Source organism: Anopheles stephensi, chromosome 3 (genome assembly GCF_013141755.1).
Source record: "Anopheles stephensi strain Indian chromosome 3, UCI_ANSTEP_V1.0, whole genome shotgun sequence".
NCBI lineage: Eukaryota > Metazoa > Arthropoda > Insecta > Diptera > Culicidae > Anopheles > Anopheles stephensi.
The window spans coordinates 44,078,023-44,096,972 of record NC_050203.1 but is presented as its reverse complement, the minus strand read 5'-3'; the positions used below and the strand labels follow the sequence as shown (position 1 = coordinate 44,096,972).

General features: G+C 43.4%; 1 protein-coding gene across 1 annotated transcript in view; it reads right to left on the bottom strand.

Moving 5' to 3' along the window:
- Window positions 1-1,086: 1,086 nt before the first annotated feature.
- Window positions 1,087-18,950, bottom strand: part of LOC118511006 (roundabout homolog 2) — a 31,496-nt gene continuing 13,632 nt past the window's right edge. Inside the window, exons 3-14 of the mRNA XM_036053523.1 lie at window positions 10,555-10,748; window positions 9,388-9,490; window positions 5,519-5,672; window positions 5,029-5,159; window positions 4,787-4,927; window positions 3,582-3,713; window positions 2,538-3,469; window positions 2,340-2,462; window positions 2,022-2,259; window positions 1,851-1,946; window positions 1,380-1,787; window positions 1,087-1,226 (exon numbers count right to left, since the gene is read on the bottom strand). Of these exons, the coding sequence (XP_035909416.1) occupies window positions 1,174-1,226; window positions 1,380-1,787; window positions 1,851-1,946; window positions 2,022-2,259; window positions 2,340-2,462; window positions 2,538-3,469; window positions 3,582-3,713; window positions 4,787-4,927; window positions 5,029-5,159; window positions 5,519-5,672; window positions 9,388-9,490; window positions 10,555-10,748 (2,705 nt within the window). The 3' untranslated portion in view covers window positions 1,087-1,173. The remainder of the gene's footprint in view (window positions 1,227-1,379; window positions 1,788-1,850; window positions 1,947-2,021; window positions 2,260-2,339; window positions 2,463-2,537; window positions 3,470-3,581; window positions 3,714-4,786; window positions 4,928-5,028; window positions 5,160-5,518; window positions 5,673-9,387; window positions 9,491-10,554; window positions 10,749-18,950) is intronic.

Below are 18,950 nucleotides of genomic sequence, written 5' to 3'. Positions count from 1 at the left end.
TACTGCCCGGCACTCCCGTTTCACCTACTTTGATATAAAACTGCTGCTGCTTCTGTCCCAAGTTGTTTAGCGAAGACATTTTCTTCTGCTGCCCCGGATGCTGGACCGGCTGATTACCACGCTCGCTGGATGCCGTATCTTGCCTGGACGTGGACCGCAAACTGCTTACAATCGGTGTTCGGGATAGTTTAAAACGAGTTTTATTGGAACCATTTCTCAGTGTTCTCGGCATCTGCATCGATGCAGGAGGTGGTTGAGTGGAGCCACCCGATCGACCGAGGATGCATCCAGCGTCAGCAGCGTTGCTGCTATTACTGCTGCCACTGCTGGCACTACAGGCACTGTTGGCACCACTGCTCTGACCGTTCGAACTTCCGTTCTGACTCGGCACTAGGTGATGATATCCTCCACCGCTCACCGACGCGTTGCTAGCCGCCAGCAAGGACATCGTATGAGCTGCCAGCTTGTTCTCGGTAATATTAATTTTCTCCTTCGGATTGAAATATGATTCCGAGCAAGCGTTTCGACCGTAGCCCGCGCTGTCATTGTCCGACGGGGCGCGTGTGATCGAACCGCCCGAGTAGGCATCACCGTCGAAATACATTTGGCCGGCTGCCGCTGATGGCAGCAGGTGATGCAGGTGACTATCATTACCGGTTGCACTCCCCGGAGCAGTAATAAATCTCGAGTTTCCAATCAGTGTGGTTGTAGCGTACGGTGCGGGCGATCGAGTTCCGCCCGAACTGTACTCGCTCGGTGCCCTGCTGCCGCCCAGTTGCGCCGTAAGATGGTTCGCCCCTTCGTGGGGCAACGGATTGAAGGTCGATACCTCGGCGTAATCGCTTGGATAGTCTGTGTACTCTACGTAGCTGTTTGTGCGAGAAGCGAAATTTGAATGTAAAATTGTAAATAAAGCCAACGTCTCTCACTCCAACGCCCCAACCGATGTTGGAAGTTGGAAACCGAGTTTGCAGGGTGCATGAAAGGCAAGTGTGATTTTTCTCCCGCTTTGCCTACGACCGTATACTTACCGCGAGCGATTGTCGTGCAGCAATGTTTGCTGGTGTTGTTGCTCTAACGGGAGTGTAGAGGTCGTGCCTACTGGAGCGTAGTCCTGTATGTGGTCCTTGCTTCTTCCTGATGTCTGATATCCCCACACCATATTGGATGGATTCATCCAGAGGCTATCGTTGCGAGGTATCTTACGACACCTCCAGCGGGATGAGCTGTAATAGATAATGGATAAATTAAATTTCTATTATTTGGAGAATTTCTGGCATACTTCATTCACAAAAAAACCCCTGTCACGTTTAAAACACTTGCTCACCATCACCATCTTTGCTCACAAAAAATACCATTCATCTATTGCAGAAACTTACCACGTAAAGCGGCAAGCGCTGACTGTTTCATCATCATGTGCTTACGCTTGACGAACACCATTGCACCGAACGAGATCATCATGAGTACGAGTATGCAACCCAGTACCGCGATGAACCAGGGCTGCGTAAGGATATCGTCCATATTATTATGATTGATCGGGTATCGGTGAGAAGTTTGATCCAGTTGCTTGGTGATCGGATCGAGACGCAATGTTGCAGGACTGCTGAATGGTCCCAAGCCGGCGGAAGTAGCAGCGGCTATGCTGACCGTGTACGTTACACCTTCGGTCAAATTTGCAAGCAGCAGCGTTGATGAGGTTGCTTCAATCGTTACATTGCTAAGCACTTTGGAGTAGTTTGTACGCAAATCGACTCCTCGCACGATAATATTGTAAGTTCGGAGAATACCTAAGGAAAGATAAACTATCGCGGTTAGTGTTTGCGTTCAGCTTGAAATGCATGAAAAATTACCATTTTGTGCTTTTGCAGCCGGTGCTTTCCACTTTAGGTACACTGCAGAAGAGTTCAGCAGCAAAGCTTCCATGCCGTAGGGTGGTTCCGATGGTACTATTTTGAAAGAAATGCATGAAAAAAGCCTTGCAATCAAATCGATACGTATGACTAATCAGCAACGGTTCTTACCGTCTTCGAGTGTTCTTGCTAGACGGTAGTTCGATGGTTTGCCTTCGACCGTTTTGTAGAATGGTACCACAAAGAACTCGTACTCCGTGTACTTCTCTAGTCCCGTCACAGAACAAGACGATGCGCCAGCATTCAAAACGGTCATCATTTTGTACGATTGTCCTCCGGCTGCACGATCGGAGTTCGTGGTGGCTCGTGAGTAAATATAAAAACCCTCCACATACTTCCCATTGATGATCTGGTATTGTGCAAAAGGAAAAGACGGTATTTTTAAATAACCTGCTGATCGAACTCCATCCCCAACTCAACATTCCCTACCTCCCACACCAGCTTCATTGAGGTGGAATCGATTGCGGTAGCATTAACGAGCTCTACTACATCTCCCGACAGTAAACTGGCTCTGGCTTCACTCATGTCGATACCAGCACCAAAACTGTCACTCTGAAAAATAGATTCGACGTAAGATTTACCGTCGTAAGAAAAGAAAACAACAAACACGCAGTACGAGTGTCTTACCATTCCGAGCAGAATAGGTTCCGAAAGTGGACTTGGCAGTGATAAACCGTGAGAGTTTTCGGCACGAACTACGAAGTAGTACGTCACACCAGCGCTCAGCCCGGTCTGTGTGAAAATATTGTTTTGGAGACGATTCGCAACCTGCAACCAGCCTTCGGTTTGGTTGCGTCCAAACAGTTCCACCGTATAGCCGAGCAGGCTGGATGCACCGACCTTGCTACTGCTCGCCCAAGAGATTGTGATGGAAGTTTCGGTTATGTTCGTTACCTGTGGCTTACCGGGTGGCCCAGGGAAGGTAGCCGCTTCTGGTGCACGGTAGAATTTGATGTTTGGATTCGTTGGAACGTCAATCCGCAGCACTGCGCTCCAGGTAGTTTTGCCAGATTTGCTGCTAGCGACGCAGGTATACAACCCGCTGTCATCGATTTTGCTCAACTCGGCTATGGCCAGCGTTCCTGACTCGGTGATGTTTATCTTCTCTGTGGCTAATACCGGTATGCCATCCTTGTACCACGATATCACCGGCGGAGGCACGCCACTCGCCTTGCACGGCAAGATGGCAACGGATTTGATGGGCAACGTTTGATTGCATGGACCCTGCAGAATTAGGGGCGGCGGCCGATCATCTTGAAGATTTACGCTCAACACGACGCGCGTGCTGACGCTGCCGACACTGTTGACGGCACTGCACACGATCACCTTCCCATTGTCCATGCGGCCGATCTGTGTAATGGAGAGCACACTGGTACCGTCTGCGTTATGTGTAACCTCCAAGTTATCCATCCGGCTGCCCGGTAGCAGCAGCGTACGGTTGCCTTCTACCGACCAAAAAAGCGTTGGGTATGGGTGTCCGGTTGCCTGACATTCGAATAATGCTTCCGATCCTGGCTCGATAAGCAGATTTTTGGGCCGTACCAGGAAGCTGGGAGGTGCTGCGGTGGATGGGGCGAATGAAACGGGAGGTGGTTAGGGGTCACCAGAAAGTGCTTCGATTGTGGTCAAACGAATTAACGATGCAACTGAACGTTATATGTCTTAACTTACAATGCACCACCAATGTACCGGATGCGGTGATGGATCCGACAGCATTGTCCGCCTCGCAGCTATATTCGCCCATATCTTCGATTGTGATGTCATCTATTCGTAAGCTTCTGTCCTCCAGCACACGGACTCGTTCTGTTGGGGATAGGGCAGGCGTGCATACGTTAGAAAGAGCAGTTTATCTTTACCGAGTCTCCGATTTCTTGTTTTCAAGTACAACATATTCGGAAGCGAACATGGGGTTCAAATTAATAGAAATTACTGCCGTGATTTATGCTTCAATCGATAGCTCAAATGGCCGTGCGTCTGCAGCGTGGAAATGGTAGAAGAACACGAACGACTCTTCGGTATGACTGTTGTCTCATTGGTTGTCAATATCTGTGATAATATATACGTATATGCTATGCTTTCGACAGGATTGGCACAGTGGTTTCTATCACGGAAGGTTCGATGTCGGATTCGCATCGTATGCACCACGAACCATTTCGCGATATCCAGTGAAGAAAGTGCGAAATGAAATGCCAAGATCTTCCGAGGCTTAGTACCAAAAAAGGGGAGTAGACGAAAAATCAATCGATAGGTTTTGCTTAGGAAATATAAATCTTAAACAACATGATAAGCGCACTGCTGAACCTTGCTATCTACAACAGTTGGCGGTAGTTTTTACATCCTTATCTTTAAAAGGTTTTAGTTTTCGTTCGTAATTTTGTCCGAAAATACGTTTCTCTTCCAGCGATGCGCTTAGCACACGCCAAAAGATAACGCACCGAGGACACTTACGGTACGGTAGTATCGGTAATTAATTTATTTTCAACCGGGCCCGACCATACCTAGGCGAGTGGTGGTGTATATCCTGATGCGGTTCGTCTAGTTTCCTGTTTCGCAATTGCTTACACCAGTACAAACGTGACAACTTTATCCGGGCATTCGAATTTATGGGCAGCTAACCGCACAACCCTTTTAGAGGGATCAAAGTTGTACTCACGTAGCCATTTTCGTGGCTCATGGCCACGCTGACCGTACGTTGTTTGTTTTATGATAAACAAGCCAATAATAATACGACTAATGACAACACATAAAACACCATCCCATCCTACTCCCTACTAGTATTGGTCCATTCGCAGGTTCGCACGTTCGATTTCCAGCTTCCTGCACGGGGTTTCCGTTTTACGTTTCCGATTATCATGAAATGCGCTTCGCATACGTACCGAGCGGCATGTTGCCTCCGGAAGCGGTTCGCCTCCACAGAACATCTGGCAATGGTTCTCCTCCGACCCGGCACTGAAACACTACCGAGCTACCGGCAACAACGGTCTGATCCTGGGGCCCACGTATTAGAAATGGTTTCACTGTAAACAAAAGCAAAAAATCAAAAATACTTACTACCCCCATCCAAAAGGGTCCACCGAAAATGAAATCGTGTACCGGGTTTATCCCGGTGCCCACTTACCGTGCACTCGCAGAAAGGCAACGGTGGATTCGCGCACTCCAACTATATTCTTCGCCACACACTGATAGCGACCGTCGTCTGATTGGCGAGCATCTTGTATGGCCAAATTGCCACCGTCCACGATACGGATGCTGTGAAAGTAGTAATTTATTTGGACCGGTTACAATGCATTGCTTAGTTTAGTTGATGAAAAACGAGATGTCGGAATGCGAAAGATTAACTTTTACTAACGAGAGCGAGAGAGCTGCCAAAGTTCACGGACCCTTTTCGGCCATGGCCGGAAGTGTTGATAAGTATCATTATACCTCCATTATTCATGCAACAACAAAAAAAACGATCGCTCGCTGGAAGTTTGGTGGCACAAATAAAATGACCCAGCTTGCAAATGTTGTTATTCATGCCAAAGTTAATAAATAATGTGTAATGTGGTTGGTCGAAGGGACGGCAGGCAAACACAGCTACCAAACCTCTGTGTGACCGTGTGACTTACCGCTTGGAGCTGGATAGATCCAAAGTTTGTCCGTTTTTGCGCCAGGAAACGGTAGGTTCCGGTGAGCCTCTCGGTGGTCCGCATTCCAGCAGTACCGTTTCACCCTGCGCTACCCGTGTGTTTTGTGGTTCCAGGCGAAACTCTTCCCGCAGCACTGAAATCAAACATCACACGATGGAACGTACACGATAATTTTCTACATAAACAAAGTTGCAAATATCTAGCTTAATATTTAGGGCACCAAAAGTAGTGGGAAGTTAGTTTTGTTTCTTTACTTCCATCAACGAACGCTGGACCGGAGGGTTAGTGAACGATGCAGAATAAAATAACCGGATAGGTTGAGGAATTGACTTTTTACTCCGATACACCCAGAGATACATATAAATATATATAGAGAGAGAGTGTGTGTGTGAGAGAGAGAGCAATTCATATTGACGGAGTACGCTAGATGCACTGCGAATAATGTGCAAAAACGAAGTAAAATAGTCTCGAAATGCTCATTCGAGCTGACGGATTACCTTTGGCAGGAACATGTAAGTCCTTGGCTTTGGTGCAGAAGAGTTTCCCTGCCAAAGTTATAATCCACACCAAAAACCCCATGAACACTAATCTTACCCGGTGATAAAGACCAGGTATTAAAAACAACTTTTCAAACACGAACCATCCACGCCAAGTTTCCGAGTTCATACGTGAAACGGCAACAAATAGGATCGAAGTGTTTGCCCGGACGAGATAAAATGCCGCGCCACCCCGCTGCGTTCGGCCATCGCTGGCCGAACTGTGCTGCGTTTCGAGTAACTAATGTCACAGACTACGTTTGCAATACAGAACCTTCCTAATGTATCTTCTTCGATTTGCGCCACATAATGCCCCGGCACTGCATATCGCGCCGCTGTACGTACGATACGGTACACGAAAATGCTACGGGTAAGCTAAACAAGACCGAATGTCACGAAAATACGAACGCACGTTACAGGGTGTCGATTACATTCCACGGAACGTGACTTGCAAAACTTTACGCTAACCAATCTTGTATTCACCGTAATCCTATCGCAAAAAGTTAATGCAGAAGGACAACGACTATGTCCATGGTTGCGGACACGGCATAATGGCATGGTTTGCCAGCAAACGGCGCGTGATGCTGTTTCCGGTACGGAAACTCTCGCCCCTTTAAAAATCCGAACATAAGATTAATACGTGGTGAATTAGCCACGTTTTTGGCCGGGAGCCGATCGGGAGAGCATTGCGGGAATAAAATATGAAACCATTGATCCGTTCCAGGGCCTTCGTGATGGTGGAACAGCAGCGGGAGAGAGTGCAATCCACCTCGATTACCCGTGGACGCTTGTGGTGTATTATGTACAAGAGACTGTTCAATGAAGAATGACGAGCGGGATGGAAGGATCAACGAAATCATTTGTCAAATATCGTAATCCGCCCGATGCAGTGAGAATGGATTGTACAAATTGGATTAACTGGCGCTGAGATACATCCATGCTCTGCAGTAAACGCTATTAAGTTAATAGACAGCTTAAAGGCAAACAGTTAGCAAAGGAATCGATGTACAGCGGGTGTAAATTAGAAGGACAATCAGTTTGCGGTGAAAAAGCAAAGGCAGATTCTGCCAGTGACTATTTGACCAATTGTCGGATGCGATCGAAGCGATGGATGGTTCAATTTAAAACCAAAAAAGTACGATCCATCGTGGATCCCGGCTAGCTCATTCATTTATTCTTCGCGTTGAACGTATTGCAGCATAACCACTGCTGACCAGAGAACCACAACGGCGTCCTGTGACGTTAAAAACACAAGCAAGATTGCATTCTTATGCTGACCGGCCATCCTTGAAGGCGATCCCTGGCACCTTTTATTTATGACAGGGACTCGAATAAATATTCTTGCACATTTTTATCCGTTGAAATCTCCCCTTGGCCATTATTTTTCACACACTTGAACGCTTTTTCCTTCCCGCATGCTATCAAAGTACACAAGATGGTCCTACCGCAGGACGAGGACGATACGATACGTTTAGCGCTTGCAGTGGGAGCACTCTCATATGAAAAAGTGTAGTTATTTCAGCATTTTCAAATAAAAAAAGATACAGCAGCGTTCCAGCCAGCCAGCCAGCCAGCCCGGCGTACTTTAGTTTGTGGCAGTGCTGTGCTATTTTTGTGCAAACTCACTGGGTAGGAAAGATATGGCTGCATAATAAAAGATTCAGAACGGGCCATTAATATGCAGGCGGCGAAATTTGTTTCCCAAAGGTGTGGTGCAAAAGTGACAGAATCTACCCAAAACGTTGTTTAATGTAAACCTACACAAATAGTAGGCAATATACAGATAACAGATTTTTTGTCAAGCGTGAACTCTTAACATCCTTTTGTAGTGTTGAGCAAAATGATCGTTTGGTCGCAATCGATTGCGGAGTGGTCCGAAGAAAGATACAACATGATATTTGGTTGATTAAATATTGCCGTTTTATTGCATTTTTGAAATTGTGTCAACAGAGAAATGCAAAATCACATCGGAACCAAGTATTTCCGATTCCGAGCGCCCATCACTAATCCTTTGTGTTCTTTTATAGGTTGAATAGTTGAATAGTTGTACACAAAATTAATCTCCTGTATTTTGATACCACCTGACGTAATGCATGAACAGCAAATGATCTGTTCTTTAGTGCCCTTGTGAGCAACTCAACACATGATGGTGTGATTAAATAATTGGTAAAGAGCCACATGCGCACTTGTGCTGGACTAACGTCAGGTGGTAAGTGCGCTGTCAACCACTCTCAGACGATCCTCATCCATATATGAGCTCTATAAGTGCCTTTCAAATATTCGTCTCACAGCTAGACAATATGGAAGATGTTCATTAAGTTGATGTACAGCCCGTGGAGACAACAAAAAGGACAAACGCATAAAAAAAGGGTTTATGTATGGTTTTAGTGCTGTCAACCACTTTTGCTGCATTTGTTTCGATGAAAGTCTACATGCAGGCAAGCATTCTCGAGAGGTCTTGGTCTGCTATTTCTAGTTTCCTTGAGTTGATTTTTACCCGTTGCTGGATGGTTAAATCCTGCGTCCGGGCGTGTGATGATTGGCACCGCTATCGCTTTGGCTTTGGGTATCTCAAAGTAATTTATTCTTAATTCCGTTCGGCTTAACTCACGAAGAGAAAGCGAACGAAAATTTAATTCTACTAAGAGACTGGAATTAATACACAACGCACCGAGAGAAAGCGAGAGAGAGAGAAAGAGAGAGAGAGGGAGAGAGAGAGAGAGAGCAGAAGATTTGTTTAATCGCCCTCTGATAAAGCCACGACCAAAGACTTGAGCGAACACATACAAATACAGGTATAAAATGTGATAATTTGTGTTCAGTTTAATCGTATTAAAACATATGTTAGTAAAAGTCTTAAAAGAAGCTGTTTGTTTGATGCGATCAGCGATTGGAAGGAAGCAAATACGAAATTGTTTCGTATTTTCGTATTGTTTCGTGTAGTTTCGTATTGTTTCGGCGTATCAAATTGGGTGCCGGGAAAATTGTTGAGGGTTTCAAAAGTAAAATTTGAATCTTGTTTCTTTGCTCAAAACAGATATTAGCATATTGAAAACTAGCCATGTAACCAACCGTTTGTAACGATTAGATCGCGCTTTGCTCAAAGTTGGGTTTCGTTTGTAATTGCTACTCATTGTTTTTTGCTTCAATGTTCTAATGAAAGATATTAAAAAAAGAGTCCCACGTTCAGTTTGTTGAAGATTAAGTCCATTATTTCTAGCTGCGAATAACGTTTTCTATTCTTTCTTCGCCAACGCACCTAACCAATCTGTGGGTAAAGTAATAAATTTCAAAGTTTCCGGGTTTTCCTACCTGATACTTGGAGCGTTGCATTGTTACTCCTGACAGCACCAAGCTCGTTCGTCGCTTCGCACCAGTAAACACCCGCATCAGTCTCACGACGTGAGTGCACGACCTGGAAAATTAAAGAAAAATTGGAACCGTTATCAAACCCCAGCTGCTCAACACATAATTTACCATTCTCAAGGAAAACGAAAGCTAGCGACAGTTTTGATCCAGATTTTCTTTTGTGAAGAAAGTCTCGGTATCTGGCCCAGAAGACATCACCATTTCTCGATCTCGATCTGCATTCTTTGTCGCTAATTTTTGCACATTTTCAAATGGAAACGATACAGTTACTCTCGGATGCACAATGCTAGCGCGAATGGGGATGGTGGAAAATTCAAATTTCAAAATATAATTGCTTGTGCTTGTCATAAAATCATGAAAAAACCCAGCGACTTTTTGACTGACGGGGACCCCCCTCTCTCAAAACTGTACTCTCAACTGTATGTACACTAGAGCTTTGCGAAAATGCTGTTGTCGGGTAGAACGAGTCTTCGGCAGATTGCATACGTTGCACTTGGTCGCAAAATGATTTTATTACTTCGGGCGAAGGCCGCACCGAGCGGAAAGAAACGATTATTACTTGTGCCTGTGCATCCCGTGAGGCTGTGCACCATCGCAGTGATGATCGTCGTCGTTATCCACATCATTGTTCCTTCAAACGGTTTTTTTTTATGAAATCTTTCCTATGAACAAGGCTCCTCCAGCATGCTAGTTTGATGTCTGTATGGAGTGGCACAAAAAAGGATAACAGACCTGACGATGGCTCAATGTGCATTTAGAAGCCAGGAAAGACCCTTTTTTCCCGTCGAACGATATCATCATCATCATCATCGTCGTCGTCATGCTCGTTTTACATCGACACCGCTCGACGGCGCGCAGCCCGTACCGGAAGGAAGAAGGAAAATGAACCGACGGAAAAGTGTGGCGGTACGTCGATGAACTGTGCATGGAAAATCTGCAGCGTCCAATGTCACGTACCTTTTTGCCCCATTCTTCTAATGTGCCGATCGGAGCCCAGTAAATCGTTCCGAGAGTTGAGAAATTAAAAATTCAAATCGACAGCACGGAGAAATAGAGTGACACCGGCTACGGAAATGGGACACACGGATGGTGGCTACTATCATGCATTACCTTCAGAAAAAATAAACCCCCGGCGGGCAGCAGCATTTTATGAGACCCCGGTTCGGCTTTAATCGGTTCACCATCTTTAAACCATGTGATTGTTGGTGTCGGGACGCCTTCCGCTTTACAGTTGAGCGTTGCTGGATCGTGACGAGGTACGATGACGTCTAGCGGATGTTCCGTAATTTTGGGATACTCTAAAGCTGCAACGAGAGGATATGAAACGATTATTACCTTTAAGGAAGCAAAAACAACAGATTGAGTTATTGCCGATAAATTTACCAAGTATAGGATATAAAGGAGCATACAAAACATTTGTGTTCAATAGTACAAGAAATAGTTGCTTACAGCTAAACGTTCGTAGCGAATGTGTGACTAACAGTATGCACATTTCATCGGTGATAGTGTAAAGAAAATTATTAAAATTTCACCCAGAAAAGGCACTATCCAAATTTGCCGGCGCCTATTCGCAGTAGCGCAAATAGGTGGGTGAAATTGTGAAATGAAACAACAACATTTAGGTATGCATAATTGAAATCGTATTCCGTGTAGTTTTAGCCGTTATCATTTAAACTACAGCAACAGCAACAAAAAAGGCCACAAGGCACGTGTGTTATTTCCACGAAAGCTATGGCACAGTGCTTTTCCTTCCAGCACAGTGCTGCCTGTACGGAGGTTGGGCCTCATTCACACACACACACACACACACTCCGGGCATCCACGACTAGGGGCATCCTGTTGAGTGGCCTGCGATAACAGAGCCAAACTCACGAGCTCGCCGGAAACATTCTCACTAAACCATAATTCCATTTGCAATCCTGGTGGGTAGCGATTAACTGGGAATGTCACAGGCCATTGGAATAAGTTTATCGTTGGAGACAGCTGACATTGCTGCAGCGCACCCAAACTCACAGGTCCCACTTTTCCCAGAGGTTGAGTAAGTTTAAATAAGTTATCACAAGTATGCGATCGCTGTAAAAGTTTTACATCGCGCATCGCGCTCGCACAACGCAACAACAATCGCTGCACGTACGCAAATGTATTACACAGGAACGCGAGCAAGAGGTTTGTCGCAAGCCAGAACATCAAAACTTTTGTGCCAAGACTCGATTCGCACTCGCAAAACATATTCCGTAGAAGTGAATTTACCACAAAGGACGCTAGCGCATACGGCGGCGGTACGTCTTTTTATGCAACAAAAGCAGCATTGGCAGCCGGCGAAACCGCCAAGACAGTGCAGAAATTCTTGCGCATCGAACGCCCGTCATGCCAACGGCAGCAAGCAGGCGTGCCTCCCCGTAGCTGCATTGTAATTAACAATAATAATAATCTAAACTTTTGCCATATTTAATCCGCATGTTGTGTAAATCACATCCACACTCATGCCTTCGCGCGGATGTCTTTAACAGCACCCGAAGCCATGCGGCGTAACTAACAGAAGGAAATGTATGAACGATGCGATGCTTCGGCTTCAGCGCATATCAAGAGAAAGATTTATCACGGAATATGAAATACAATGGGATAGAAGGCGCACTTCCGATTCGTGCTGTGATGCATGAATTTTCGTTTACTGGTATGAAGGAAGATGCTTAGCTGGCAGCGCATTCGAGGTGTCACCTGGTACTTTGGATTAAAAAGTTGAGAAGCCTCGTGCTTATTAGAATTTACACTTTGCAGTATTGAGCTTGTTCAAATCCCATTCGCAACCGAAACTTGTTTCGAAATGGGCTGACAAAAAGCCCTCAATTGAACAGGGCATGATATGGTCGAATCTTGCCGCACGTGTAACACTGCCACACGTACCAAAGCTCAATGCCGAAGAAAGTACGGAAAAGAAAATAGTAATGATGTACTGTAGTGTCACTGGGGCAAGTTATGACTTCCCCGAGTACATTTACATGCGGCATGTTCGGAGAGCCGAATGTTCCGACCCATGTTGCCTGCGAGCGTGTTATAGACCAAGCAATAGATTCGTCCAACGAGCAAACCGCGGCTACCCCCAATAATACGTGCTAAATATTCAAATCCGATTGTTTTCGGATGCATGTTCATACTCGATTACGATGAGCTCGGAATAGAAAAACAGTTCGAATGGTTCGAAAGGCTTTTGTTTCACGTCGATAAACATGCTGATGGACATGGACGCGTAGTTCTCCGTCGTTCCGTCTACATCCACCTGCCTCATGCTTTGCGGTCTAATGGAATGACGTTGAGTCGGAGACGGTTATCCTGCCATATATTTGCTACTAGCTGTTTTGTTCCTATTTTATGACTCAGCTAGTTTATACTGTTTGCTGATAGCTGTGAGTTGTTCTCGAGTACCTGAATTTGTCAAATGTTTCGTGAAATATCGAAACTATCAACGAATGAACTCTCTTTGTTACTATACAAACATTTTTAATCATATATATAACTATCGCCTTTCATAATATACTAGAAATTCGAACAACACTAGTTTTGGTTATCTTTTTTGTAAAATTGTTTTGAAGAACTCGATTGAAGTTGTTACAGACAATAAAGTAATGTCTGTGAATTCGTTCGTTCCCTTTTGCGGACAGTTCACATGAAAAGCATCGGTTTCTAATCTCTCCAGGACTTTCGTCTCCCTGGTTGTGCTCTTATGCCGGATTAATTATCCAGCTACGAATAAATAGCTGGAAGGTAGAAAATTTATTAAAAAGGGAATGGTGGGGAACAAACTTTCTGGGGAAGAAGAATGGAATGATGCCTACACTGAGCAAATCAGGATCGAAGGAAATTCGAACTAAATAGGGAAACAATGTAGCAATAAGGCCAGGCCATTGCCTCACGTATACAAAAAAAAAAACAGGGAAACAATGTAAAGCAGTGTGATCTTTAGACCAAATATTTTTCAATCGATTATTTAGAGAGCCTTTGGGTGTCCACAGAATAAGAAGCAACAGATTCAGTACTCTCCTCAATGCTTTGCTTTTACTATTATTTGCTCATTAAATTGAAGTTCATTAACTCCAACTCTAATATCTACACGAGCTCTCGAGTTCTTCCTTTAAAATTAAAACAAAACAACTGAGAACAATAATGTCCTAGCTGATAAAATGATATCTGCCTTTACCATGACCCAATTAACCGACCATACTCTTATCTTATGTTCAAGTGACAACTGATAATTCTGAATTGATTTTATCTGGCGGTAGTATTCACCGCCTACTATCCGAATCGTTTATTTGATCTAGAACATTTATTGATGGATTCACCTATTGTCCTCCACAATTATGCTGCTACTTCCCGCTTGCTGGGTCTGCTGAGCACAGTTCGAATGTGTTCAAGATCACACATCGCGTAAACTTGCGTCAAAAGCTGACTTACTTATGAAAACAGACTGAATAAATAAACTGCCCTAGTGTGTGTGTGTGTGTGTGTGTGTGTGTGTGTAGGCCTTACCAGAAAATGGTTGCACCATTTTTCTTTCCATCCTCCGTTCCCTGCATCTATACTGCTATCGTATGCGCTTCGTACACTTTTCTGCTGTTTTGTTTTATTTTAATCTTGGCTATGTGGACTTCTTGGACGCTTCTTCGGCAATCCACAAATAAACATGGTCCGAATTTTCCGACGTTTTGTTGTTTTCTTTGATCTTCGGTTGCATTGGCTTCGCGTAATGTAAGCAATCCTGGTTTTATATGATTATAGAAATTTATCTCCCTGCAACCGAATGAGTTATGGGCAGATGTAAGCTACTGTCGAATGTCGCTACGTCAAAAGATGAATTTGATGGATTTATGGAGCTGAATCACTGTCTGTGAATTACCAAAAAAGATGGACTTAACGAACGAAAGTCCAGAACAGTTGTAAAACAGTGTCTATATACCTTAAATTTACGTTTCACTTTTATTTATTGCATTTTTCTATGATTTTGTTATTATTTCTCTATATTCCATCCAGAAAAACTAAGGGAATCACAAAGCAAATATTGATGACTTTCAATTGTGTATTTATAGAGGCTTTGGGTCTCATAGACCTCTTCACGATGACTTTCTATGATGGGGTATGAACGTAGCACAGCATGATATAGTGTGTGTAAAATATTTCCTATATACTACATGATGTGTATATTACGTCAATTATGAAATCATCCAAAACCCACCCGCGCCATCATATACGCTCGACGGCGAACGCCAAACACTGCTTTGTGGCGGACGTTTGCAAATAACGAGTCACTTATCTTGTCCTCTTGGCCCGAGAGCCAACATGCAAGCCACAGGCTGCAGTGCGTTTTCCCAGGTTTCCGTGTGCTACACTTTTTGTAAAGATCGAATAAAGGGTAAAAGGTTGGCTCTTCAAAGAAAAAAAGAAGGGACGAGGTAAAAGGTTTACACTATAAACCATGCTTGTGTGTTCCCTCATGGGTACACTCACCTACATCACGCTGATGGTAAACGCGACAAACAAATACCCTCGTCCTTCAACAGCGTTTGACTTAACCACGCCGAGAGTTGGTCAACAGCATAACCGAAGCGGAAAGGAGCTTCACATTATTCTATGGTCCAATTTTTTACGTCCAGTGTATTGCTGCTTGCCATCATCCTTTCCAGATTTTTTTTATACAAAAATGTTCCAAGTCCACATTACTACTGTGCTTTTTGGGTACGAGGGGTGACAACATTCTGTTTAAGGTTGGTTTTTTCCCCGCTGCCACAGCGTTGCCTTAGAATGCGTACCTTGGAAAAGAATCCGAACGAATGTAAGATGATGTTTTTTTTTTTTTGTTCGTTCGTTCGTTATAAGATGCGAAATCTTAAAATCATTTCCTAACTCGCTGAAAAAGCTACTGCAACGCACTTGAAAGGGACAAACATCTCGACGGGAAACAGTTTTTTCACCGGTTCGTCCTTTTACAACGCAAATAAATGCTTTTGTCAGGTAACACAGGACAAGCAGGAGACATAACGCTGTGGGACTGGGTTTATAAATGTGTGTTTATGCAACCGTTTAGGGAGCACGTGTTGGCGCACGATTATGTATCCCCGGACAGAGTATTATAAATGTGTTTGGTTTTTACCGTCATTTCATTACTCGCTTATGTAGGATGCTTTTGGTCAGAGTCAGCAGACCATTTGCTTTAAAAAAAAGTTGTACTAAGAAAAATGTAACAACATGTTTTAAGCTGCTTACACAACCAATGCATGTACAATTATGATTGGTACAAGTTTAATAAAATACAAAATGCATGAAAGAAGGGTTTAAGGCAAGACGTCTTTGGTACTGTTGTGATTTGGTACTATTTTATTAACAATACAATAGTCAGTGGCAGCAATCGAGTTTTATGCTTTACATTTTTCAAATTCAAATATTCTTTACCCGCAATGTCAAGTACGGTGGATTTCACTGGCAAACTGAACTTCTGATCGATATCCTGCGTTTGAAAAGACAATGGCCAAGAGGCACTAAACATGACAACGCAGCGTAAACAATGCCTTGGAAACTGCTGTTGTTTACGTAACGCAGCAAAAGCAAACAGAAATAATTATTAACTTCATCGTCTGGCGTTGCTCCGGCAGGTACGATCTTCGCGTAGGACTGGGCCTAAGCACACTGCGGCAATGTTTACTACAGTACCGAAAGCAAAGCTAAGCGATTTTACACCCGTTCTGAGGGGCTTCGTGTTTCAGCTTGCAGAAAGGTGAAGCGTACGTCTAATTATGAAAGCCAACAATATATAAAATCTGAACTTTAAAAGCTTTGCGTGAAAAATATGGAAAACAAAAACTAATTGAACGGCGTGAGCTTGCCTTTTTCACGAGAAAATATGCATGCATCATCGAAACTGTTAACTTGCACGATCTACAACATGATGATGACAACGCAAGGACACGGAGTGTAAGGACAGATTTGTAAACAAAACACATCACGGACGGTATTTCATCTGACGAACTTGTGTGAATGGTAAGCGCTTGGTGCGCTCACAGAAACCACATTGCTGTGGTCGGTGCATTTGTTTGTACTGGGGAACATTTTTATTGAGTTCTTTTCCTTTGCTTTGAGCCGCCTTCATCCGTTCTATTTGATTATACGCTGTGACTTGCTGGAGAACTTTGTGACTGTTGAGATGTTTGTCTTTTTTTTTTGCTTTCTCTAGGAAACATAAAGGAACATGCGGTTAGATAAATGCATTTTTTCGTACATATGTGATGTCGTAGGTTCGGGACCACCCATTAGCTATGCGGCTGAAAACTGTCAGAACTATGTAAACGCGATATCGGATATAAGCATTAAACTATGTCTAGGAAGTGAGCTATTGCTAGCACCATTTGAAATTCTCACAATCTTAGGAAAAACAACACCTATGCTGATAAATCAGTGTATCAGTATATCACGTTGTGTAACTATCATGAATATTGTGCGCTTTAAATAATTTCTAGATGCCTTTTCAATCAACTGCAAACTGTTAAAGCAAATTTACGATACGGTCATTAGTCCGATCCGTTCAACGACAGTTGCTAATTGATGAACCAATCAGTTGGAAAATTGCTCTCATTGCTAGAAACGCGTCAGATTTACTTCATTGACGTTGATGACAGTGTGAGAGAAATAAATGATTTTTTTTATGAATTGCATTGTATCGTACGCCGTACGTCTATTCATCAGTCTCTCAGGAAGACTGTGGATGAAATTTCCTCACGAGTTAAAGTGGGTGAAATTTCCGACTCATTCTCTGACTCAGGAAGACGGCCGGCGTTCATGCTTGATGTTCTCGAGATTGAAATGTGACTTTTTGGCTTGCAGTGTTTAATTAAAATTCATGATGCCTCTTTCAAATGTGCAGAAAAATGTTTTCATTATTTCGTATAAATAAAAATACGAAATAATATATATTTTTTAAATTACAAATAGATACAATGATAATGAAATACAATGTTAATTTTTTAAATGGGACCATATTTTAAATTAGCATTGAAGGACATACTATTTGTTTAAAGTCTTAGTTTAAGTTTTAAGTGAGATACCTAACATTTTCCCTCGTCGTTCCACAAAATAAAGTTTCAACCGTTGTATTTTGTATTCTAAGTGCTATTACAATGCTGAGCAAGTCACGCAAATGCTGTTGCCAAAATGAAATTATTTCAAAGGATAAGCTGTACCATTTAGCATGTAAACACGCTTAAAGACTGTGACCGACTATAACTTAAAACGGCATCAGGCGACAAGACGCGAAATGACTGTAGATGTGATTTGAGAGTTGAACAAATGAATAATGAAATGATGTTTACTCGTCTCGTTTCGCGTGGGATGAAAAAGCACAAAAATCACCCTACACACATGTGTGTGTGTGTGTACCCGGGGTAACGATACGCTCTTAGACAACGCCTGGTCGACCCTGCCGCTGTAATCATCATTGTTGTATGGTAAATATTGGATTTCCATCCTATTTTCATTTGCACACCTTTCCAGTGTATGTGTGTGTGTAAGTGCTGTATACCAATAGACGGTAGACGGTAGATAAATGGAAGTCCTCACGTTTGGCGTGAGGGCACACACATGACGCCCATGCTCAAAGAAAGCGTTGGTAAGTCAATTCAATGCGTTGTCTGCGTAGAATGAGCCGCTGCTAAAGTACCAGAACTATACAAGCTGCACACGAAAACTGTAAATCACTGTAGTACAATACTGCTGCGCTTACATTAGGAAGAAAGTACAAACGCCGCGTTGAGTGCTAAGCACAGTGCCATACGAGGTGGCACAATACGAATACGATAATCGGTAGAATAATTGTATGATACAATTCCACAAAGATTATTCTGCCCATTCTGCATATTTTATCTCAATGCCAGGCTGTTCCCGTTCCGGATGAATCAGCCCTTCTTCGTTTGGAAAATGAAGAGGTTCTGATTTCTTCGTCTAACATTTATGTGTTCATCATATATTTATAGGTTACTCAGCGCTTTTCGATACGAAGTGTTGGTTGCCCGTTATCGAACGACCATTCGCATGATGCTCCATCACCGTGATGATGATTGATTGGTGTATCTACGTATCTATCTATGCTATAATTCGATAAATTCTTATAAACGATTGAAGATACAAACCATTCGAACCTCTATTGTACCTTAAGCCAATCAAATCAGCAACAGGCACCATACAGTGCGCAACATTTCATTCAAGATTTCGGAACACGCAATGATTTATGAAACCAAAGAAGCATATGCTAATATAGCTCAACATTACCTTACTTTTTCGTGCAAGCTAAAAAGGCTTACGATATTGATAACGATCTTGCGCGCAATATCCCTCAAAGATGCCTGCAAACCGACGTCGCTAGTTTTTTCGTTATCGTTGTGTACTCAACAGGTTCTTCACTGTCACTCCGTAGTAGTGAAAAAATGAATAACCTGCTGAACCCGTATTCTAGCCCTTGAAAAACGTCT